At 55.7% G+C, this 24306-nt stretch overlaps 1 protein-coding gene across 1 annotated transcript in view; it reads left to right on the top strand.

Moving 5' to 3' along the window:
- EEFSEC (eukaryotic elongation factor, selenocysteine-tRNA specific) overlaps positions 1-20569 on the top strand; it is a 268729-nt gene extending 248160 nt beyond the window's left edge. Inside the window, exon 7 of the mRNA XM_003926404.4 lies at positions 19322-20569. Within this exon, the coding sequence (XP_003926453.3) occupies positions 19322-19512 (191 nt within the window). The 3' untranslated portion in view covers positions 19513-20569. The remainder of the gene's footprint in view (positions 1-19321) is intronic.
- The last annotated feature ends 3737 nt before the right edge of the window (positions 20570-24306 follow it).

Genomic DNA, 24306 nt, shown 5'->3' with positions numbered 1-24306 from the left:
AGCCAAAGACAAAAACCACATGATTATCTCAACAGATGCAGAGAAGGCCTTCTACAAAATTCAACAGCCGTTTATGCTAAAAACTCTCAATAAACTAGGTATCGATGGAACATATCTCAAAATAATGAAAGCTATTTACGACAAACCCACAGCCAATATCATACTGAATGGGCAAAAACTGGAAGCATTCCCTTTGAAAACTGGCACTAGACAAGGGTGCCCTCTCTCACCATTCCTATTCAACATAGTATTGGAAGTTCTAGCCAGAGCAATCAGGCAAGAAAAAGAAATAAAGCGTATTCAGTTAGGAAAAGAGGAAGTCAAATCGTCTTGCAGACAACATGATTGTATGAGAAGACCCCATTGTCTCAGCCCCAAATCTCCTTAAGATGATAAACAACTTCAGTAAAGTCTCAGGATACAAAACCAGTATGCAAAAATCACAAGCATTCCTATACACCAATAACAAACAGAGAGCCAAATTATGAGTGAACTGCCATTCACAATTGCTACAAAGAGAATAAAATACCTAGGAATATAACTAACAAAGAACATGAAGGCCCTTTTCAAGGAGAACTGCAAACCACTGCTCAAGGAAATAAGAGAGGACACAAACAGATGGAAAAACATTGCATGCTCATGGTTAGGAAGAACAATATCGTGAAAATGGCCATACCGCCCAAAGTAATTTATAGATTCAATACTATCCCCATCAAACTACCATTGACCTTCTTCACAGAACTGGAAAAACCACATTAAAAACTTCATATGGAACAAAAAAGAGCCTGCATAGCCAAGACAATCCTAAGCAAAAAGAACAAAGCTGGAGGCATAATGCTACCAGACTTGAAACTGTGCTACAGGTCTACACAAAACAGCATGGTACTGGTACCAAAACAGAGATATGGACCAATGGAACAGAACAGAGGCCTCAGAAGTAACACCACACATCTACAGCCATCTGATCTTTGACAAACCAGGCAATACCATTCAGGACATAGGCATAGGCAAGGACTTCATGACTAAAACACCAAAAGCAATGGCAACAAAAGCCAAAATAGACAAAATGGAGCTAATTAAACTTAAGAGCTTCCGAACAGCAAAAGAAACAATCATTAGAGTGAATCGGCAACCAACAGAATGGGAAAAAATTTTTGCAAGCTACCCATCTGACAAAGGGCTGATATCCAGAATCTACAAAGAACTAAAACAAATATACAAGAAAAAAAAAAAACGTCAAAAAGTGGGCAAAAGATATGAACAGCCACTTTTCAAAAGAAGACATTTAAGGCCTTCAGTGTGGGAGCCATGGGTGGGGTGGGGCTTTGGCTCAAGAGCTGGCTCCTAAGGACAGAGGCAGCAGTTCTGTCCCTTCTGGTCAGACCCATCCCGGTGCATGCTTGAGTTTTGCTTTCATAAAAATATCCACATGTCCTGGCAGTTCTCATGGTTCTGACTATTTAAGAAAGATAAGTACATACCTTCTTCAAAGTTCAGAAATGAAGATGCTGTGTGGCAAGACATGAAGGCTCATATGAGCCCAGGCTGGCAAAAGTAGTGATGCTGAGAAAGATCTGGGAAGTCTGGGGGGCATCAGAGAGTTTTGATGGGTGAAGTGGGGTTCGGATGGGCCTTTTGAGGGTGCGAGAAATCTACCCCAGAGAGAACTGATGCCTGGATTGAGTTGGCTTCTGGTTTCTCCTCAACTCAGCCCAGAATGGGAGAGGAGGCTGTGGACTGGCGTGAAGAAGGGTCTTTACCATGTATGCTCAGCATCAGATGGCAGGGCCAGACTGGGCCAGCCCCTGTGGTGCCACCAAGATCCCTCCCTATGGGCTCCACTGGGGCTGGAGAAAGGAATGTGCACCTATGGAGGCCTCCTTCTCCCGGCACCCTCATGGCTGCTCCTTACTTGAGCTTCCAGATCTTTGCTCACAGCATCCTCACACCTAAACAGCCACCCAGTGCTTCTCTGTGCCCGTCTAGAAAAGGCTGGCTGAGACCCACTTCCTCCAGCCGAGGATCTCACAGTCCTGTGGAGGAGGAAGACAGGAGCCAGGTCCCTTGCCACTCTGGCAGGCACTTTGGTGGGGGATGGGCAGACATAACTGGACATGGAAGGTCATCTGATGTCCACATTCCCCCAACAGTGTGGTCCTGCCTGGCACTGTCTTAGCCATCCCAGACACAGATTTTCTGTTCAGCCTTGGTTGCCAGAGGAAGAGTTTGCCCAGAGGGCCCACATGGCCTCCTAAGTCACACAGAGCCCCTGGGAGAGGCCCACCCTGGGCACTTGGGAACAGCCCCCGACCACCCCTGACCCCACAACTATTGGGTGGGGCTGGCAACCTGGCCACAGAAAGCCTGGTTTATAAACACAGTCCAGTTATAGGAAGATCAGGAGAGTTTTTGGTTTTCACTGGACAGTGTTGTTTCACAGACCCACCCCGACAGGGAGCATGGCATACTCAGGAAAGGGAGGTTAGCTTAACCCTGAGATGCTCGTCTGCTGGCAGAGTGATGTGTGGACTGGGGCTGCTCCAGCAGAACCGGCAGGGCAGGCCCCAGATGCTAACTCACTATCTTGAGAGAGAACCTAGCTGGTCAGGCCTAGCCCACGTGGATCCAGCCCTACCTTCTTTCCATGTTGATAGTAGAAGCTGGGAATCCAGCTGCAGGGGTGGCTGAGTTGGTGGCACCCGTGAGGTGCTGTGGATTTGGATTTGGGTCCTAGAGGCAGGGAGGCCTGGTGTCATGTGTATGCTGCCGCCACACAACCTATTTTAAAATAGGAAGCACTGACCCTAAATTTTTCTCATATCATTGCATTTATCCGTGTCTCGTGAAAGAGCTTTGCCTCATGAACAGCCCCGTAGGTGGGACTGTTTCTCCTGGATATAATTTACGTTGTTGTGACAACTCAAGGTCGTGATTAAGACAAAACTGGGAATTGGGGTCATTCAGTGGAGCGATCTGAGTAGTCACTTCTCCCTGTTCATCCTCTCACCTGTCTGCTCAGCTAATGTGTACTCTCCAGAGGAGGCGGTATTTGCCCAGGAGAGCTGGCTGTGAGATGGGGATGGGCCCACGAAGGAACACAGCCAGGACCAGGAGGGGTGCGTGTGGGGAAGGGACCTTTTTGCCTCTTTGCCACTGTATTTTGGAAGATAAAGGGGGTTAGAGCTTTGACCACCATAGAATTGGTGAAACAGTGGTGAATCACCTTTCCCAAATGAGAAAACCTAACCCAGAATGTTAGTTGCTTTGGGCTTTGGTGTCTGAAAGAGGGAAGCCCTTGCTTGCTATTCTCTACAGATGGTCATGCTGTGGGGGGCCCTGCAGGCCTGGGCTGGAAGCTATGCAGGACCTAGTAGTCTACCTCTTATCTCTGCTCTGTGCTGTGGTCTGTGTCCAGAGCCCATGGCAGTCAGAGGGCCCCTGCCCTCAAGGAGCCAGACCCAGCCCCTCTGCAGATCTAGCAGGGGCCCCCGCTTTCTGCACCATGCAGGCACCCACACAAACACACTTACACACCCGTGATCAACCTGGCTGCTCTCCCCACACTCTGGCCCCAGCACTGGCCCTCGGGGCCTTTGCTTGGTGCCCTCGGCCTGGGTGTTCTTCCTTCCTGGTGTCCCTACCCCTCACAAGTCCCTGTTCAAATGTCATCCCATCCTGGGCCCTTTGCTGACCACTGTCTAAAAGGGCAAAACACCCTCTTGGCACTCTCCTCTTACGAGCGGTGGCACCACCTGACATACAACACATAGATGTGTTGGCATCACCTGTCTCCTGCCAGAACACCCACACTAGGCCTGCATGATTCCCTCACCTCTACAGCCCTGCTCCTGGCACATGCCTGCACAGAGTAGGTGTTCGCTAGCATTCTTCATTAAATGAATGCACAGACTGCCTGGCCTGTGCATGGAATTCTCCAAACCACAGGTCCTTGCCCTCTAAAGCAGCGGCTGCTGCTGTGCTTTTTAATTCCAAAAGACAAGAAATGAAATGGTCTCCCACCCCAAGCTATGGAGAGCTCTTCAGGATACCAGCCTCCCCTGAGGCAAAAGAACCCCACACCTTCTGTGTTGGGGTAGCCTCCCAGATGACCCCCAAAGTTGTTTCCAACCTCGAGGTGCTAGGCCCTGGCTGGTGACTGACTGGGGAAGCCCATCTGGAGAAGGCAGGGAAGACATGGCCATGACTGTCATAGCGATGCCCTTCAGGCCTGCTCAAGGTATTGGGAGTCCAGGCATGGCAGGAAGTGAGTGACAGAGCAAGCACTTTGAAGCCAACTGATGCTTCCAGTTCCCTGACCCTCACCAGCGGGCTCTTCTCTCTCAGCACATTTTAAAGTTTGGTTCCTGGCACCTGTTCCTTCAGGTTCGGTTCCTGGCTCTCTCATTCCTTTGCACGTTTCTCTACACGTGTGTTGTGGGTCTCACACTCCCTGGACTGTGGATTCCGCCAGCACAGTGGCCCCACCTAGCCCACTCAGGCAGTCCTCGGAGCCTGGAGCAGCACCTGGTGCCGAGCAGGTACTAGGAGGGCAATCATGGGCGGACCAACAAGTGACGAATGCAAGAAAGAGCTTCTGCTTCTGCTGTGCCAGAGGGAGGCGCCTGGCACCATGGGCACCCTGTAGAGGCCATGGGAGAGAGTTGGCAAGTGCTTCCCAAAGGGCAAGTGCCTGAGAGTGCCCTAGCCTTGGCTTCCCTGGGTCCTGTCTTTTCAGAAAGCGTGGTGACCCTTTGCTCCTTCTCACCCAGTTTCCAAACGTAAGGTGAGCAGCTGAGGGCAGAGCTGTGTGCTCTGGGGTAGGGACCTGTAGCTCCTAACAGCCTTCTGGCAGCCCTCGTGCCCCGTGCCAGCCTCTGTTGGCTCTGAGCCAGGGCCTGCAGGACCCAGAGTGGGAGTTGGGAGAAAGAGACCTGCACCAGCCCCCATGAGGACAGCAGACATTGCAGGTGCAGGTTCTGGAGCCAACTGTCTAGATTCAAAGCCAGCCCCCTATGCCCTGGCTGTGGGAACTCACGAAAGTCACTCGGGCCCTTTCAGCTGGTTGCTCCTCACCAGGGAGCAGAGTTCCACATGTGGGCCTTGCCCACCAGGCAAGCAGTCGTGCATGGCCTGGGCCTGCCCAGGGAGGCAGGGTCGTTGTCTTCTTGTTGTAGGCAAGGGGACCTAGGATGCCTCAGCTCACCCGTGACAGAAACTACTATCTACCTGTATTCTAGACAGGGTCTGCCTCCGTGAGTTGAGGCATGCAGCATCTCGCTCAGGTTCCAGCTGCGATAGGCACTCAGTGCCGTTACCCCTGCCCTGACTCAGAGCATCCCCAGCCCCAGGCAGAGCCAGGTAAGTGATAGGAAGCTGTCCCTCACACCGAGCTCCCTTCCCAGCATACTGTCTGGGCCACCATGTGCAATCAGCTCCCGCCTCACCCGTCAACCTACCTGTGTCCACCCAAGAGGGTGTGGGGGGATGATAGAGGCCGGGCCTGGCACACACAGGTTGCTCAGGTGCTACCCGGGCTGGCTGACTGTGGGCTCCATGTGCCCTCGGGCTGATGTAGGGTACTGTGAGCAAGGAAGGGGGTGTTTGCTGTCTCCTGTGGCCCTGGCTTCCCTTGGACTTTCAGGGTCTTCAGAGGATAAAGGGCTTCCTCTGAGCCCAGCCCTGCTCTCAGAGGCCCACATGTGGCAGCTATATATCCATGGGAATGAGCAGGAGGTGGCAGCTTTTCCCGATGCCCAGGCACCTGGCCTTTAAGGCTTCCACACACATTATTTTAAAAAAACAAAGAGGCTTTCTTTCCAGGGCCCTCTGTGGGGCCATCCCTGTCCCAGGCCCTCTCTGAGTGTTTCCCCGCTCCCCACCATAACAACAGGACCGATTTCACAAACAAGGAGACTGAAGTTCAGTGCACCACCCCCCAGGCACCTGCAGAACCAAGCACCTTCCCATGGTACATGGTACTGCTGCTACAGGGCCAGACCTGGGAAAGAGGCCATAATGACAACTGTCCTTTTGGTACACATACTGGTATGTCCCAGACAGAAATCCAGGTGTTCATGCTGCTGCAGAAACACAAACACCAGCCCTGTTTCACTGGTGTTGGAGGTGCTCCAAGCTGAGACCTATGTACTTCAAGACCTGGGGGCAGCATCTCCCAGATGTAAAACAACCCCCACCCAGCCACAATGCAGGATCTGAACCTGTGGCCACTAAGAGATGCAACCTGCCCAGGGCAGAGGCAGACTGTGTTTGGAAGAAAGGAGGCACAGTGCCACTAGACAAGGCAGTCCAGCTCCTCAGCAGCAATGTTGGGCAGTACTGGGCCAGGGACTACTGCAGAGAACCCAAGGCTGTGGCTGAGGATGATTAGCCAAGAGGCAGTTGCAGTGGGAGGTGCTGAGGGCTGTGAGGTAGGTGCAGGGCCAGGGACCAGGATGTGGCCACTTGTCGGCACCTGCTCTGTGCCTGACCCTGTGCAGGACATTGGGGACCCACTTGGTCACATGGGTCTGAGAGCTGAGGTGGGCACATGGCCAGTGGGTGATGCACGTGTGCAGCAGGAGGGCAGCCAGCATCAAAAAGCATATGGGCATTCCAGGTTTGGAGGGGGTCAGCCCATGAGCATACCCACCTCCTCTGGGCCTTGCAGCCACAGGCCACCTCTGGGATCTGCCTCCCAGGGGCAGTGTTTGGGCACTTGACCACCAGCACAGACACAGGTTGCCAGGCCCCAGCCCCTGTACCTGTGCTCACCCTGGGCCTCAGCTTCTGTAATCAGGGAGGGATGGGCTGTTGGAGTCTGCAGCTTTCAAATCAGAATTGTGGATGGGGACTAGTGATGCCATGCCACCCCTGCCCTTCCTCTGTCAGCGAGAGGACAGCCAGCACCGCTGCCTGCCCTCAGCCTCTTACTCCACTCTGGGAACGGGGCTGATACAGTAATCAGGGTGCCACATATGGGCTCTGGAAAATGACTGCTCCCCAGGCCTTTGTTCACCTTCATTATTCTGGATGGGTTTTTTTTTCCCCAAGTCATAAAAATGACATTTTTAATATGTGGATTTTTTTTTTTAAAGAAAAGCAATATGAAGAAGACTTTTATTGTCAATAAGCTCTACCTTTTAAACCAGTTATCTTAGTTTCTGCTCTAGGTATTTTAATTGAAGATTAACTGCTGTTAAAGAGTATACACATTTAGGGAGTGAGTGTTTGGAGTATTAAAATTCAACTCCCTTGGTGGGGACGGAGCTCCCTGGGAGGCCACCAGGAACCATGCTCCCCCCCACCTCCGCCACCCCCTGTGACCAGCCTTGGGGGGCTGTCTGAGAAGGAGAGCCGCCTACAGGAGGGGCCCATCCTTGCCTCTGGCCACAGGCTTTTCTTTAATCGGAACAGGCAGGCCGAGGTGAGTCCTAGCCCCCCCAGGGGAGCAGAGGGCAGCCCAAGGGCACATGGCTGTGTGGTCAGGAGGGCTTTCTGGCCCATCCTTGGCACCCTTGATTGAAGCAGGCCCTTCCCCTCAGTCAGCCATTGGGTTTGGGGAGCAAAGGAAGGAAAGGCCCACTGACTGAGTACCCTGTATGCCAGGACTTCCACGTGCAGTGCTGGTCTCCGCAGCCCTGAGCAGGAGGAGCGTTTTCCCTGTGCTACTGGCAGCATGGGGCCTTATGTCCCTAGAGCATCTATGTCCCTGGGCAGGTCCTGTCCTCCTCATTAGACACGTCCCCAGCATCCTCACAGCATCAGGAGGTCAGGCGCCTGTTATCTCTGCGTCACAAGCAGACAGGAGATTTCAGCATGTGTGCGAGGCCTCGGGGCCAGAAGGTGGAGCGGGAGCCATGGGGAGTGGGTCAGCTCCCAGGCCCTCAGTTGGGGCCTCAGCAGGCCTGCCAGCGGTGGTCCAGTCCTGCCTGACCCACTGCTCCAGTGAGGCCATGCTGCCCCACTCAAACCTGCCCAGGCAAATGTCGCCTTTTCCACCACAGTTTTCCTGATCCCAGCTTCCTTCCTCCCCCTCCTCTGAACACCCAGGTGCAACTGTCTGTGGCTCCCTCCCTTTCTTCTCAGGGCTTTTTACTGCTGTCATGGGTGGTTTGCATCCAAGTTTCCCTCTCCCTCAAGATGCCTGTGTGAACAGAAAGAGGAGAAAACTAGCTCTGCATTTGATCAGAGGTTCCTTTTTTCATTGGGCCCAGCTTCCTCCCAGCCAAGTGGAACTCCTGCCATCCTCCCTCATAGGGGATCATGGCCATGCAATGAGACGGTGTCTGTCTAGCGCACACCCCAGCACATCCAGACTGGTCAGCAGCCAGAAACAAGGCTTAGCCTTGGGTGGAGCTTAGTTAGCTCTGAACTGATGGAGACACAATGATATGGCACCCTCAGACAGGGTTTGAGGGTGATCTGTCATGGCCATGATCAGAATGGCAGTGGCTCTCTTTACAAGCGCTTCCTGGAGTCAGTTGGGCCATGTTTCTTATTCTCACCATCCCTCACCCCAACCGAAGAAGAAACCAAAGCTCAGAGCAGGCCAGTCAGGCCCCACTCCCTTGGGCCTGGGAGACGTCAGGCGGTAAGAAACATCAACCTGGTCAGAGGAGTCCCCAGGTGATCTCACACCCTTGTCTCTTGCCATCCTTCCTCCTTCCACAGGAGAGAGCTGCAGCCTCCTGCCCCCACCACCTGTGGCACCAACCCTCCAGGCTGCTGTATTCCCTGTAGCCAGACTCCCAGGACTGTGGCAGGGTGGACAGCTTCGGGAAGCCGGGGCCTGGATGCAAATCGCTGCTCCCTGGCTTACCAGCTGTGTGACCCCAGGCAGCCACCACGCCTGCCTATAAAGTGACTTATAGGGCATCCTGAGGCTGCAATAAAACTGCAAGGTGTGTGGAGGAGGCTGCTAGATAGGCAGTCGCTATGAGGGTGGCAATGGTAGCAGCAGAGGGGACCTCTGGCCAAGCTGCGTCCTAGCTGCCGGCCTGTAGAGCCCAGCTTGCCCAGGGCTGCAGTCCAGTATCCTTCCTATCTAGACACTTGTCAAACCTCAGCCCCACCCAGGGCCAGCCAAAAGGGTCCCCAGAAGCACAACTGCCCAGGCTCACCTTCTGCACTGAGGCTGCTCAGCTCTGGCCCAGGGGGCAGACCTGCTGCTCAGCTGACCCCTACTCATCGAATACATAGCTTATTTTCTCTGGACAGAGGAGTTGGGCATCCGCCCAGCTGCCCTGGCCCATGCATGAGGGGCATGAGCCCCAGCGGAAGGGGCCAGGCCCAGGCCTCCCCACTGATTCCTCCTCCCCATTCTGGGCAGGCATGCTTGCTGTCTACGGGGATGTTGACAGGAGAGTCTGTGCAGTCCAGTTTTGTCACCTCTGCCACTGGCCCAGCTGGCAGGTGGTCAGCAGACCTGCTTATCCCCCCAGCCTCTGTGCACTACCAGGCTGAAGGAGGGTGATGAGGAGCCCAGAAGGTGGGTAGGGGAGCTCTGACCCCATTGGCAGATGAGGTGGGGTGCGTGAGGGCTGAGGTCACTAATACTGCCCCTTCCTGGCATTGCTAGGCTGCTGCACACCCTGACTATCTCTGGAGACATCAGGTCTGTACTCAGGACAGAATGTGGAGGGTCTTGGCCCTAGGAGAAGGCTCGGCAGCCATCAGAGAAGGCTAAGCCAAGATGCTACAGGGCCTTGTGCTCAGGGAGCGAAGGGAGACAGAAGTGGGCAAGGTAGACAAGTCTCATGGGTTCCCCAGGCCAAGGGAGCACTAGTCCTGAGGCTGGGGTGGTGCTGAAATAGGAGAGGAGTGTGTGATAAGGACATGCAGGCTGTAGGGGCAGCTCCTGAGGGACTCCTGGGGGGAATTTGGACCCTGGCTGAATGGTTGTGAGGAGCCGAAGAGGTCTTCAGTGAGCACCTGAACTGAGAGGAATGCTGGGTTTTTGCCCTAGAAGAATCTCTGGCAACAGCACTAAGAACAGGCTGGTGGAGGAGGGGCCTGGCTGCTCACACACATGAGGAGCCCCATGCCCATGCCCTGGGGCAAGGACCTTCTCCTACTCAGCCTGGAGGGGCACCTAGAGCTGGGGCCTCCAAGGACTCTGCAGCAAAGCAGCCGCTGAGCTGTCCCAGGAGGCCGGGCAGGCACTCCACTCACAGCTGTGTGAGCCCCAGCCTGAGCTTCTAGCCTGCGCAGCAAGGAGGGTAACCTTTGGGCTGCTCTGTGAACACATCTCACAGTGGCCTCACCGCCACTCCACAGGGCTCCAGAAGGGCAGGCTGAGATTCCCGCTCTGGTGAGGGACAGGGCCAGCCCTGCAGCAGCAGCCCCTCCAGGAGGTAGCTAGTGCAGCCAGTCCCAGAGGGACTGAGAATTTAGGACAACAAACTTTCCTCCCCAGACGCTGCCACTCCCTATATAATTGAGCCTCAGGGCCAAGTTCTTTTCTGCCTATTTTAGAATGGATTTGGTTTTTGCCTTAAAAAAAAAAAAAAAAAAAAAAAACTTCCACATAATGCACCGGTGTTCCCTCCCCACACGCCCCAATCTCCACAGCTTTGACTGCATTATAATTTCAATTTACATGGTGTGGGAAAGATTTCTGCAAAGGGCCTTTTTTTGTTTTTGAAGAATTCATCATTGCTGCTAAGAAGCTTAATATAAATTAAAGGAGGAATTAGGCAACATTAAGACATCAAAATGGGGGTGCGGGGCGCTAGTTGCCTCCGCTTCCGCCCAATCAAAGGGGCGCACGAGCCCGTTGAGTGTGCGCTCGAGAGCCTCAGAAAGAGCGAGGCTCCAGCTAAGGGCCCGCTCCGCCGCCTGCCTCCCCCTAATTCCTTTTGTTGCAGGGACAGCGGAGTACAGGTCTGATAAAAACTTAATCACCTTATCTTTTTAAAGCAAATTGCATCTTTGTTTACATACGGGATCCATAGCAGGGAGGGAAGGAGAGAAAACCAAGGAGCAGGCCTGCCCCAGCCAAAGACGTTCAAGGCTTTATATCCCTAGAAAAACACAGAAGAGCCCAGCCTGACAAAGAGGTGGAGAATTCCAGAGTCACTGTCACTGCTCACAGAGGAGACTGGTGTCAGGACTGTCCACTCAGGGAGCACTCACACTGGCTCTCTCTGCCCACCTGGCCTTCCCTAGCCTTGCCAGGCCTGTCCTCCTGGGCCTCTCTGTCCCCAGCTGGGTCTGTCAGAGCTAAGCCCTCTTCTCCTCTGTCCATCCTCTGGGCCCAGACTGCCCTGGCCTGCCAGCAGGCAGAGGGCTCTGCATTCAGACTCAGCTGCACCACAACTGCCAGGAAGCCAGAGCAAGTCATTGCACCTCCATGAGCCCGGCTGGCTGCCGGCAAGATGGGAGTGTTAATGTTGACCATAGCCTCCATATGTTTCAGGTATGACTACCAGGCCTCATGTTGGGGCCACTTCCACCCTTGCCAGGTTCCCCCTTCTTTCTGCCTTCCCACCCCTGGCCTCAGAGGCAGCTCCCTTTTGGCCAGGCCTGCCTCCAGCCCAGCCCTGACTTAGAGGTCTCCTGGGGCACTGTGCCACCCACACACCTCCATGACCAACTGTGGCCAGTGCAGGTCAGCTTCCTGTTGAGGGGCAGAACTTTGCCCCAGCTGCCCTGTGGACCCTGCTGACAGGGGTGGCCTTGCTAGGCAGCCCCTCCTGTTCCTGGAGCCCAGTATCCAGTCCAGCCCCAAGTCTGGCTGAATCCAAGGCCCTCTGTGGCCATCCAGCCTGGCCATCCCATATGTCAGCCCCATCACAGTCCATCCAGGCACATCCCTCTGAGCTCCTAGCTGTCAGTGATCATTAGGATGCTGACCCCAGAGAGAGTCCCTGCCCCTGGCTCGGGCTGTCTTACAACCCTCTCCAAAGCTGCTTGTTATAGCAATGGGTAGTGCTGCAGTGACTAGAGTGGCCCCAGCCCCACAGGGCCACCAAGGGGGCCAGTGACCCCAAGCTGCTTGCAAGGGTTCAGTTCCCACTGGGGCATGCAAGCCACCCACCAGCATGGAGACCCCTCTTCCAGTCTAGCCCCCAACATGAAAGCGACACCAGCAATTGGAGGCAATTTGCCAGCCTTTGATGGCCGTGTCAGGGCGGCACCGTGGCCAGGGCTTGGGAAACAGTTTTGCTTCCCGCATTCTTCCCTGATTACCCCAGCCTGAGCCAGGACCCGGCAGCCTGCAGCCCATTGTGCCTTTGTGTGGAGCTGGCGCTTGGTGAGAAAGGGCCAGCCTGGCCCTGGGAGAGTGTCCCCATGGGAAGCCAAGAGGAGCAGTGTTGCCCTCAAGGTCATGGCCACCCGCCCCTACTGCATCCTGGGGTTTGAGTTCATCAGTGGGTAGAGCAGGGCCGCAGGCTCTGAGAATCCTGTTTGGGAAAAGGGAGGCCCTGTTGAATGACGGACACATGTGTAGCACACACACCCTAGCCCCCCGTGCCAGGTAGAGAGCCACACTCCAGCACATGGGAGAGGAGCCAGGGGGCCAGGCCAGCCTGGAACCTGAACCTGGACTTCTTACTCCCTTGGGTCACTCAAGTGCAGACAGGTGTTTTCTGGTCCTGGAAGCAGGGGCCCTGCTCTGCTGGGGCATTTTTCTTCCCTCTGCTGCCCTGCACCCCTGCTGTGAGTGCTCGTGAGGATGAATCCATACTCATTCCCTTTGTTTTCATCCGGCAGACCTCCCTAAGCACCCCCTGCTAGGCTCTGCATGCAACCCTGGAGAGGCGCCCTTTCACAGGCCACTGGGGAAGGCAGGCACATGAGGCAATGACAACCACAGTGGTGCTGGGCAGGGCACCCAGGAGAAGCTTACTCAGCCAGGCAGCTGAGGGGTGCCTTCCCAAGGGGCAGAGTGAGAGCACGGCAGGCAGAGGGAACTTCATGTTCCAAGGCCCTGCACAGCTTCTCATAGCTGAAGTGTGGTACATGATGGGGTCAGAGAGGGAGGATGGCTGAGAGAGGCCAGAAAGAGAATGGACGCTTCTGTTGGTGGAGCCAGGTCTAGATGGCTGACCCAGGCCCTAGAGCAATCCTTGGGACAGCAGGCAGGATAAGGGAGGAGGCTACAAGACAGAGCTAGAGGAGAGTGGACTCCTGCGCCTGCACCTCCCAGTCACTGCTTTTGATGTAAGCAGCAGCAGTGTGGGGACCTTGAACTTCCAGCAGCCATGAAGGAGCCATGAGCATCACCACCCCTACTGTACCTCTTGTCCCTGTCCTTCCTGGGCAGAGCCAGAATGTGGCAGAGACGTCACCGTGGGCCCAGAGGTGTCAGTAAGCTTCCTGCCTCCCCTCCTCCCCTCTCTGGCCCCTTTGTGCCATAGATTGAGCAGGTTCCAGCCAGATTGCACCGGTAGGCACCGTGCCTTCTCTGGGTTCCCATCTGGATGCCAGAGACCACAGTGAGGGGGGGGCCTGTAATAGACATCCCCTGTGAGTAACCCAGGGTCACAGTAGAAGCCTTGGGAAATACATAAAAGAAGAAAGAAGAAACAGTGCTTGCAACCCACTCTCGACCCCTGACAGCCAAATGGAGAGTCTTGCGGTCTCTTTTTCCTTCATGCCAGGGCCACAGCAGAACTCTTCCAAAAATTTTGATTGCTACATTTTTTTTGAATCAACATTATAACAGAAGTCTTTGAGTACCTTGAAACACTTCTCAGGTATCACTTTTAGTCCCACAGAACATTTTGCTGCAGCAAATAGATACTGGATGGGTCTGGACAGGCCTCCCTTGGTCTTAGAGGCCCTTTGTAGTTCTCAAAACCGTGTGGCTCCCTTAATGGATAAGCACACAGGCTTTGGAATCAGATAGCCTGGTGTTCCTGCTCCACCTTTAAATAGCTGTGTGACCTTTGGCAAGCTACTCGTTCTTCGTTGCCTTAGTTTCCTCGACACGGTGTTACGAGGATTAAGTACCTCCATACTGTGATGACATCTTTGTGTAGAAATCTTCAGACCACTTGTTTGGACTGAATTCCTAGAAGTGCTTTTTTTTTTTTTTTTTTTTTTTTTTGTATAGATGGGGTTTCACCGTGATGGCCAGGCTGGTCTTGAACTCTTGGCCTCAGGTGATCCACCCACCTTGGCCTCCTAAAGTGCTAGGATTATAGGCGTGAGCCACCGCGCCCGGCCAGAAGTGCCTTTCTTAGTTCACGCCATGACCATCTGGGGAGCTTGTCCCTCCCAGGCTGTCACCAGCCAGTGCTTAAACAGTAGCCCTTCAGGTTCTTGGAAAACCAAAGCAGTTTTCCCTGGGCCCCAGCAGGGTCTCCTCCAATACTTAATCATTGAGTGTTCTCTGAGTGCCCGCCATTCAGCAGCGATTGCTCCAGGTGTTAGGGTTACAACAGTGAATAGACAAAACTCCCTGCCAGGGTGGAGCTTGCCATATTAGTAGAAGCAGACAGCAAACACCAAAACAAAGACGTTATAGAGGATATTAGAAGGTAATAAGAACCATAGGAAAAATAGTGGGGTGAGAAGGGGTCAGAGGAACATGAGGGAGTTGTGGGGGTTTTTTGTTTGTGGTTTTTAGTTTTTGTTTTGCTTTTTTCGAGATGGAGTTTTTTGGTGCCCAGGCTGGCTAGAGTGCAATGGTGTGATCTCAGCTCACTGCAACTTCCGCCTCCTGGGTTCAAGTGATTCTCCTGCCTCAGTCTCCCAAGTAGCTGGGACTACAGGCATGTGCCACCATGCTCTGCTAATGTATTTTTAGTAGAGACGGGGTTTCTCCATGTTCGTCAGGCTGGTCTCAAAGGGGTTGTGGTTTTAAACAAGGTCGTCACAAAGGCCCCACCAAGAGGTGATGGTTGTACAGTGATCTTGCAGCCACCGGAGCTCCCGGGGGGGTATTCCAGGCAGAGGAATTGGCAAAGACAGAGGCCTGAGGCAGAGATGGACCAGGTGTGCAGGAGAGCAGCAAGGAGGCCGACACAGGGGCGGGGCTGTGAGCCGCGAACAAGCAGAGGGCAGAGACCCAGAGCAGCCTCGGTGAAGGGAGGAAGATGGGGCAGGACTGCACGTCCCTGACAGCATAGGTCCCAGCAGAGCGGGTGGCAGAGCAGGACCTGTCCCACCTGCCTTGGAGACCCCAGGGCCTGCAGGAGATAGACACCAGGCAGATGGGCACTTGGTACGTCACCTTGTCACCGTCTTCCTGCCTACCCTGACCCCAAGTCAGTGCACAGTGCAGGGAGCCTGGCACACAAGGCACCTTGTGGACATGGTGAGCTGTGGTCACCCTGGAGCCAGGCCCTCGTACTGCACTGCACATGGCACATGACTTCATCTGCCCTCAGCTCCTCTCGAATACCGCCCCCCTCCCCCGGGAATTGCCACTCAAATTCCCTTTGCCTGTGGATCCAGGCCAGCAATCTCTTTGGCTGGTCCCTGTCATCTGGCCTTTGGTCCAGCATTCCTCCTCCTAAAGCCTGCCCTTGAAACACGCTGAAGCCACCGTGTCCCTATCCAGTGACAGCGACGCTGTTTCCTTGGTCACCCTTCTGCTGTCTGGAGATCTGTGCATTCACCACCATTTGTCTCCCTGTCCTGGCGTGTTCCCTGAATGCTTTTAAGTGAAAAGACACAGAGGCAGGTTGGGAGAAGCACAGGGCAGGACCCCCCAAGTCTGGCCGAGTGGGCAGCAGCTCTCTCACCACGTGACACCCTGGGGTGCTCTTCACTTCCCTCTGTTTGCCACATGGCTAAGAAAAAAAAAAAGACCACTGGGAAAACAAAGCAGCTCCTGGTGACATTTGCCGTGAATCCATGCAGCCCCATGGCCAGTCTCCTGTTGGTCAGGCTTTCCAGGTGTAGCTTCCTGGCCAGTCCATAATGGAACAGAGGTAAACAAGCCTGACCATCTCAGAAGAGCAATTAAATGGCCACATCTTCGCCAGTGCCAGATAGACTTTCCGGCTCTGCCTGCTCCGGGCAGTGCAAGGTATGCATTGTGTGTAACGAGAGCCATCGCGGGCGAGATGGACTGCCGATTGGGCCACGCCTGTCTCCCCAGCCCGGCACAGACGCCGGGGAGCCCCACGCCTCCTCAGCCTCCAGACCTCCTGGCACCAGAGGGAGACGGGCTGCCCATGCTATTTGTCGGGGTCTGCTGCCAGCTACCTGCTCTGTTTGCAGAAGGACGGCCAGGCCCTGATTCAGGGATTCAGATACCTGTAGGCCTGGTGCTCACTTGAGGGTGCTGGCCAGGGTCCTCCACATGCCCACACTCTGTGCCCCATCCCAAGAGGGGGCAGACCACCTACATGTCGAACCTGCACAGCAGACGCTGCTGCTCAGTCTCCACATGAGGCGGGCTGCTCACAGGGTCACCTTCCTAGTACAGGTCCCCAAGGCCAGTGTCACATGTCCCTCTGGCAGGCATGCAAGGGCCAGCCTGGCTCCTGGAGCCCCATTCATATCAGCTGCATGTCCCTGACCTTCCCAGGGGACCCAGGCTTTAGATGGCCAATAATCTCACTTCCACCTGCCAGAGGGAGACCGGACCCTTTGTGCAGTGGGGCAGGCTGTCCCTGGCTGACTCTTACAGATGTCCCCTTCATCCAGCACCCTTGTTACCTTTTTAAACATCTAGAGCTGCAGGGCCAGTGCACAACACTCTCACAGCCTTGAGAACCATTGTCAGAAGCCCAGTAAAAGGTGGGCCCCCCCCACCCATCACTCTGGGTGGAGAGTAGAAGCTGACTTTGCCATTGGGTAAGGACCTCGAGCTCAAATCCTGGCTCTTCTGAGCTCACTGTGGGGCTTCCAGTTAGTCACTGCCCTCTTAGACCTTGATTTTCTCAACTGTATAAAGAAGGGGTGGCCAATATCTTCAACAAACTGAGCCAGAAATAACCCACACAGCCCTGCCAGCCAGCGCTCCCTGTCTGAAATGACAGGCCAGGACCCTCCAGACTGAAGCTCGATGCCCAAGCCTCGTGGCTGGCTTATCTTCTCAGGGAGGAAGCTAGTACAGGACAGAACTGGGAAAAGACAGGAAAATTCTTCAGGTGCCAGGAGGTGCGGTGGCGTAGGTGCTCGTGGTATGTAGGAAGCTGGGCCCTCTTCCTGTGCCTCTGCCCAGCTTCTCCCTGGCTCTGGACCTCTAGGCCCCCAGCCTATACAGGCCCTTCGTGCACATTGGGAGGGGATCCTGCTGGGATGCCTCCTTGGCAGGCAGGGTTTAGGCTGCTTTCACCCCCACCTGCCCTCAGTAGGATATGCAGACTGCCTACCCAGCTGCCCCAATAGCAGCCCCAGGAGCCGCCACCCACTGGGCCTCCCTTCCCCATGCCATTCTCACAGTGCTCCATGATCTTGCTCCCACCAGGACCCCCCAGTGGGTCCATGGGGCTCACAGAGTAACTGCTCACATAGGGGTGCTCTGCCAGGCATGGAACTGCTCTGAGCCCTGGGCCTGCCCACTCCCACAGATGCCGAGGAGCCTGCCGAGTGGTCTCACCCTGGCCAGTAGCCCACACAGAGTGTGCACTGTGCTGCCACCAGGCGATTCCTCATGAATACAGGCCCCACAGCATAGAAAGACATATGTTGATGATCTCACTTATATGTGGTACCTCAAAAACCAAACTCATAGAAGCAGAGGGTAGAAGGGTGGCTGCAGGGGCCTGGGGGTGGCGGCTGGGCAGGGAATGGGGAGATCTTGGTCAGAGAGTTTACAGTTTCAGTTAGACCAGAGGAATCAATTCAGGAGATCTGCTGTACAGCATGGTGACTATAATTAATAACGATATATAGTATTCAATGAAATTTGCTAAGAGAAAAGATTTTAAATGTTCTCATCACCAAAATAAGTATGTGAGGTGATGGATATGTTGATTTGCTTGATTTAGTCATTCCACAATGTATACATATATTAAAACCTCGTGTTAGACTGGGCAACATGGCAAAACCCCATCTCTACAAAAAATGCAAAAAATTAGCCAGGTGTGGGTGGTGGCATTAGCCTGTGGTCCCAGCTACTCAGTAGGCTGAGGTGGGAGGATCTCTTGAGCCCAGGAGGTAGAGGTTGCAGTGAGCCAAGATTGCACCTTGCACTCCAGCCTAGGCAACAGAGTGAGACCCTGTCACACACACACACGCACACACAAATCATATTGCACACTATAAATATACACAGTTTGTAATTTTTCCATTAAAAACTAACAAAGACAAGCCCCAGAGAAAGGGTGGTTGCAGCAGCGTGTTTAAGGATGAGCGGGACTTCTATTGCTTAGGACGGGAAGAGTGTCCCAGGCAGAGGGAACAGCATGTGAAAGACTTGCATGTGCAATGAGGAGCCCAGGAATGGACCATGGTCAGCAGGGCTGCAGGGACAGCACACAGAGACAGAGGGTGGTAAGGATGGAAGGAGCTGGAGTGGGCGTGAGTCACAGCATCAGCAGGAAAGAGATTTCCACTCAGACGTTCAGCTGGAGGGAGTTGAACAGAAGGTCTTTAGTGAGGCATGGGATGGCTAAAGGAGCTCATAGAGCTGGCTGGAAAGTGGTGGGAGCTGTACCCACCAACGCCTGGGGGCAGGGGCAGCATCTACCCCTGGCAGAGGATCCAGGATGAGCCATTCACTCTGTGAGCCCCATGGCCCCACCAGGAGGTTCCTGATGGGAGCAAGTTCACAAGGCTGTGGCAAACTGAGCCGAGGGAGCACCGTGAGAATGGCATGAGACAGGGAGCCCCAGTGGGCGGTGGCTCCTGGGACTGCTACTGGGGCGGCTGGGTATGTAGCCTGCATATCCCACTGCGGGCAGGTGGGGGCGAAGGCAGCCCAGGCCCTGCCTGCCAAAGGGAGCCAGGGATACATACCCTTACTTCCCTCTCTTCTCACACTCTGGACTGCTGGGACTCCCACTGCTAAACCTGGTCATGCTGTCTGCAGGGGTCAGTATCTCAGGCACAAGAGGGTGGAGAATGGGTCTCCAGGAGCAATCAAGGAGCGCCTCACCCAGGGAGCCTCAGATGCTGAGTTTCCAGATGTGGACTTGGCATAAGTGTGCTGGAAAGTAATGGGCCACTGGGCACAGGGCAGGGCCTGAGCACAGGGGGTAGTGAAACGGGGCATAGAGAAGCATGACACGCTTCTTACACCTATCAGATGGGCGCCAGAGGGGCCAAAATGTCAAGAACGGACCTCAAGCCTCACGGCTGCTTGGCTAGAAAGGGAGGCAGAAGAGGGTTGAGTCTAGGCAGCAGGTGGGCAGGCAGGAAACCCATGGGTGCTTGGGGTATGGCAGAGTGACAGGCTGTCTTCTGTGCCTTTTAGGTGGCCTCAGCCCTGAGTCCAAGAAGATCCTGACTCCCGCCCTCAAGAAGCGCGGCCGGGCTGGCCGTGGGGAGGCCACCAGGCAGGAGGAGAGCACCGAGCGGACCGAGCCTGCTCAGCACGTGGCGCTCAGCCTGTCTTTCAAGCGTTATGTCTTCGACACCCACAAGCGCATGGTCCAGTCTCCCTAAGTGTCCAGTGACTTCCCCCAGGGCCTCATTGCCCAGCTGAGTCCAGGCTGCTGTGCCAAATGCCAACCAGAGGTGCCTCAGCCTCTCCCAGTGTCTCCCTGCAATCCTGCAGCAGTAGCCCCCACCTCCAGGCTTGGTGCTCAGTTCCAGTGAGGACCTGAGGTGGGATGGGTTGCCGGGCTAGGAGGGTCTGTCCTCCAGCCCCTACACACTCCCACCCAAGACAGCCACCGGGCCCAACTAGGAAAAGGCCCTGGGCAGAGGGCTGGTAGCCAGTATCTTCCAGTTCCCTAGCTGTTGACCACCTGCAGGCCAGTCTCACCCCTCCCCCAGGTGGACAGGCACTTGGCGGCTACAAATAAATGTCCCATGGCCCCAGACCACTCTGCTGGTGTCTCTCTCTCTCTGACTTCACTAGGGCCCCCACCCGCCCCAGCTCTGTTCGGAGGGGAATGTCAGAGGAATCCCAAGAGCTCCTGCCCAGGTGGGGCCAGGGGAAGGACCCAAACTCACAATCCATAGGCTGTGGGGGTCTGCAGAGCATCTGGCCTCCTCAACCCCACTGGGTGGCTCCTGGAGCGCTCTGGGCCTTGAGGGAGAATGGGGATTCTCTGGGCAGCCTGGTCCTTGAAGGGCACCCACAGGGGAGTTGGGGAAGAGCAGGGTACCTGACCAGGGCATGAGACAGAGCAGGTGGAAGTTTGCTCCTCCTTCCCAACACCAGGAGAATCTCAGTCCCTGCCCTCGAATTTGAAGACCACACACTTTCCAGAAGGTGGAGGCTAGCATAGTGAGGGGGCCCTATGCAGAGCCGTCCCCTGCACCCACAGACCACCCTGCCCTGCAGCCCCAGGCTGTGGGATACTCAGGAAAGGGTGAGATGGTGGAGTCAACTGACTGAGGGGAAATCAAAGCTTTTAGAGACATTTGTAGGATGAACAGATGTTCAAACGTTCCTTTATTTGGTCTCCAGACGGATGCAGAAGCCTCCCTTTTATCCCGGTAATCGGTGCATTATGCTTTAATTTGCAAATGGCATTAAAAATATTAACGGGCAGGTTTCGATCAAATGACTTGGGGCTGTTAAGCCCCAGAGCCGCGTGTGTGTGTGTCTGTGTGTGTGTGTGTGTGTGGTGTGATGTGCACATGGTAGCTGGGGAGCAGGCAGCTAAATAAATACACCAGGAGCAGAGCAAAGCCCCCATGCTGCAAGGATACCAGTGATGGTGACGGGCCCGGCCACCCTTGGTCAACCTTGACTTGGACCCAGGCAGCAGGACTGGAGCAGCAGTCAAGGGCAACAACTGAGAGCTATGGGCAAGACCTTCAAGACCCAGACCCCGACTTCCCAGCCAGTTGAGTGGGTCCAGTTCAGTCCCCTGAAGGGACTGGCCCTGGAGGAGCATGAGGGATAGTGTGGCCCCAGTGAGCATGGTGTCCGCTGCCGCTGCTGCAGGCTGCAGGTGCCAAGGTGGCTTGTCTGCACTGTGAATCAGGACAGCCCTCTGCCTGGGAGCCAGCCCCCCATCCACTGCGGCTGCCTGAGCAGATGCCTCCTGGGCCTTATCCCACTGTGTCCTTGGTGCCGTGCCCCACAGCCTCCTTACTCTGCCCAGCCCTGCAGATTGTTTCACCAGGAAGGCAGTGCCACTTTGCTGAAGCCACTCCGCCCAGGAAACTGGCAGCGGCCTCAAGCCCACACCAGGCTCCCTGCTCCACCCCGATAGCCTGCTGGGCTCCCAGGGGAGGGCAGCCTAAGAAGGGAGCAGGCCTCCAAGAGCACTTCAGTCAGCACCGAGCTGGGCTCATAGCCCCCCACCTGTCAGTCCCCAGGGACAGGAGAGGCCCCTCTGAGCACCCACCCATGCTGTCTGAGCTGGCTACCTTCCAGCACAGATCTGGGAGCTGCTGGTGAGGGCCAGCACTGGGTTTGAACCCAGCTCCCAGGACTTGCCTCTTACGCAAGGAAACCTCCCTCCTCCTCCATGTGGGGCTGAGCTGGGAGCCAGGCCAAGCCTTCCCTGACCAAGGGGCCTGAGGCTGACCCCTCCCTCCCCAGCCCCCTCAGAGTCCCTGCACATTGAGCTGAGCTCAGCCCCAGGTCCTGGCCTGCATGGGCAAGGGGACCCGAGGGGTCATGTGACCCAGTGGAAACTGTGCTAGGTGTCGGGGGCACTTAGTCCATGGAAGCTGGCTCTGGGGCCAGATTCAGTGTGGAGGAAGGATGAGCACACATGGCTGCCTCTGCCAAGGCATAGATTCAGGCCTCTCCTACCTGCGGTGTGAGCTTGGGCAAGTCCCCTAACCTCATGGCTCAGCGTCACCATGTATAAAATGGAAGAAGAAAAGCAGCCATGCCAGAGGGCTGCCCTGGGGATGGGAGACTTGCAGGACACAGTGCTGATCTGTGTTACCTGCGGCCCTAGGGTGAGCCCCATACATCTCCCACTGAGAGGCAAAGGGCCCAGAACCCCTCAGGAAGTGACACCGGCCCCAAATCATCCATTTTCCCAGGACCTCTGTGAGGGCGTCCACCTCCACTCCACCTCTCCCCTCCCCACTGATCTAAAGACGGTGCTCCTCAAAGCCCTGGGAAGGAGGGGGCTTGGGTGGATTAACTGAGGGAGAGAAGGGAGGAGGGGCTGCCCAGGGCGACTCCCAGGAGCCTCCGAGCCCCTGGAGTGTGCAGTGAGGCAGGCCTGCTCTGTGTGGCCTGAGAACTCCCAGCCTACTGCCCCAGGAGAGTCCTCTATCAGGCCCGGCATCGGTGGAAACCCGAGCGTCCATTAGTGGCCAGGGCCCAAAGCCTTTGAAGGTGCAGCCTGGCCGGGGTGGTGGGCAGGAGCCAGAGCCAGCACTGGGTTCTGACTGGGGCCAAGGTGTGGGCATGCAGGTCCCCTTCTCTGACACCCCCCCACCCCCCAGGGTGCCTTGGGCAGCCCCAGACCCCCATGTTTTATGGAGGAGCGGGTTCCAGGGGCCAAGCTCACAGCAGCCACCAATACACAGGTAAACTCACTGAATCTGCTCATCTACCCACAGGGGTGGTATGGCAACAGCATACCTGTTTCACAGGGGTGCAGGCAGGGCAGGGCTTGGCTGCCTGCAGCTGCCCCAGATAAAGCTGGAGTTTGAGTCGAGGCTCCAGGTGCTTCCAGAGTCCCTTGTCCACCAGTGCTTCAGGCATGTCCTTGGAAAAGAGGTGCTCTCTGGGGTCCTCTGTGGGCTGAGGAGTGGGATGGGGCATGGGGCAGCAGTGCCCAGGCCCCCTCACCTGCCTGCCCACATGAAGTGAGGTCATGGACCGGCATCCTGCCATGGGCTGTGGCAGGAGGGGCAGCCATGATTGGCAGGCCCCCGACGGCGGGGCTAATGCACAAGCAAGGAGATAAGGCTTATCTGGAAATGTCCCTGGAATCGAGACTCTGATGGAAACAGGCTTCTGGGTTAATATATTTTTGATAGATAACGTCTCGTAAACGGGAAGCCCTGGGGGCCTGGGGCAGGAAAAGGGGCAGCTTCCGTGCTCCCAGGCCTCCTGCCCTGGCCACGCATGTGCATGTGTGCACATGGGCATCTGTGCACCAGGCATCTCCCAGCCTGTGCTGACGTCTGGGTGTGCGTCTCTGTGCACACAGATCCACGATGTCTTGGGCATGTTTGCATGTGCTCTGTGTGTTTTGAGAGGGTTGGTGCATCTGTCAGTGTGTGTGTCTCTTTGGGTATTGGAGTGGAGTAAAGGAGGATCAGGTCCAGTGTGCACAGGGTGGTGGCACGTGTGCGTCCAGTGCTAGTTTGCCCCATGGGCAAAGGGGATACAGGTTGGTGGGGTCTCTTCTCCGGGACTGGGTAGGATTCGAGGGAGGCTTACACCCCATTCTACAGGAAGCACGCCAGGGCCAGACCTCTGTCTGAGGAGCCCAGGAGCCTGTCAGTCTGAGCTCACTCTGGGGTTGGTCCCAGCCCTAGCCTCCACTACCAGGGAGCCTCCACGTGGGAGTTAGCATTTCCAGATTCCCTTCCAGAGACCAAGGCCACTGCTGACAGCCTCCGGGCTTCTAGTTCGGCCTTGTGTGTCCTCTGAGGCTGAGACTGGGGAGGCCTCCTGCTAAGGGGCCACCTGGGCAAGGTCTTGAAGGGAGAGTAGGAGTTTGCCAGGGTGAGGAAGGGTGGCACCCACCAGAGGGAACAGCAAAGTGAGGGCTGTGGCGAGGGAGCGCTCGCTGGGGCCTGCGTGCTTACTTGCCAAGGAGGGATGAGGTCATGGTTCCGGACCCCCCAGCCCTGCTGCACCTCCAGGAGCTTCCACACAGGCAGCCCAGATTAAAAAGAGTAATTAGCATTTGCCTGATAACAGGGTTGAGCCATTAATTAGCCTACTCAGCCGGCACCAGGCTTGACTGCTGGGAGTTGGGGTGGAGGCAGCAGGGGGTGCTGGGAATGGGGCTCCCAAGGCTCTAGAGGGGCTCCATTCCCCTTGCTGAGCACTGGTGATGGTGGGGGAGGTAACAGGGATGCTATGAACAATGTGGCCAGACCTCAGGCAGCCAGGGAGGCCTAGAAGGCTGCCTGCTGGGTGAGGGGAGGCCTTGGCAAGGGCATAAGGCAAGGGGTAGGGTGTGGTATCTGGTTGGGGTTTCATGAGACCCCTCTGGCCTCCTGAGGGAGCCAATGGCAGGGCCCGGAGGCAGGGACCCCCCTCTCCAAAGTGAGGGCAGAGGCCATGTGGGTTGGAGAGGACCTGGGACCAGTGGTTGGTGACTGGATGTGGCAGCAAGGCAGGGGACAGTCCAA

This window comes from Saimiri boliviensis, chromosome 8 (genome assembly GCF_048565385.1).
Source record: "Saimiri boliviensis isolate mSaiBol1 chromosome 8, mSaiBol1.pri, whole genome shotgun sequence".
NCBI classification, from domain to species: Eukaryota; Metazoa; Chordata; class Mammalia; order Primates; family Cebidae; genus Saimiri; species Saimiri boliviensis.
This window is presented reverse-complemented; position numbering and strand designations above follow the sequence as displayed.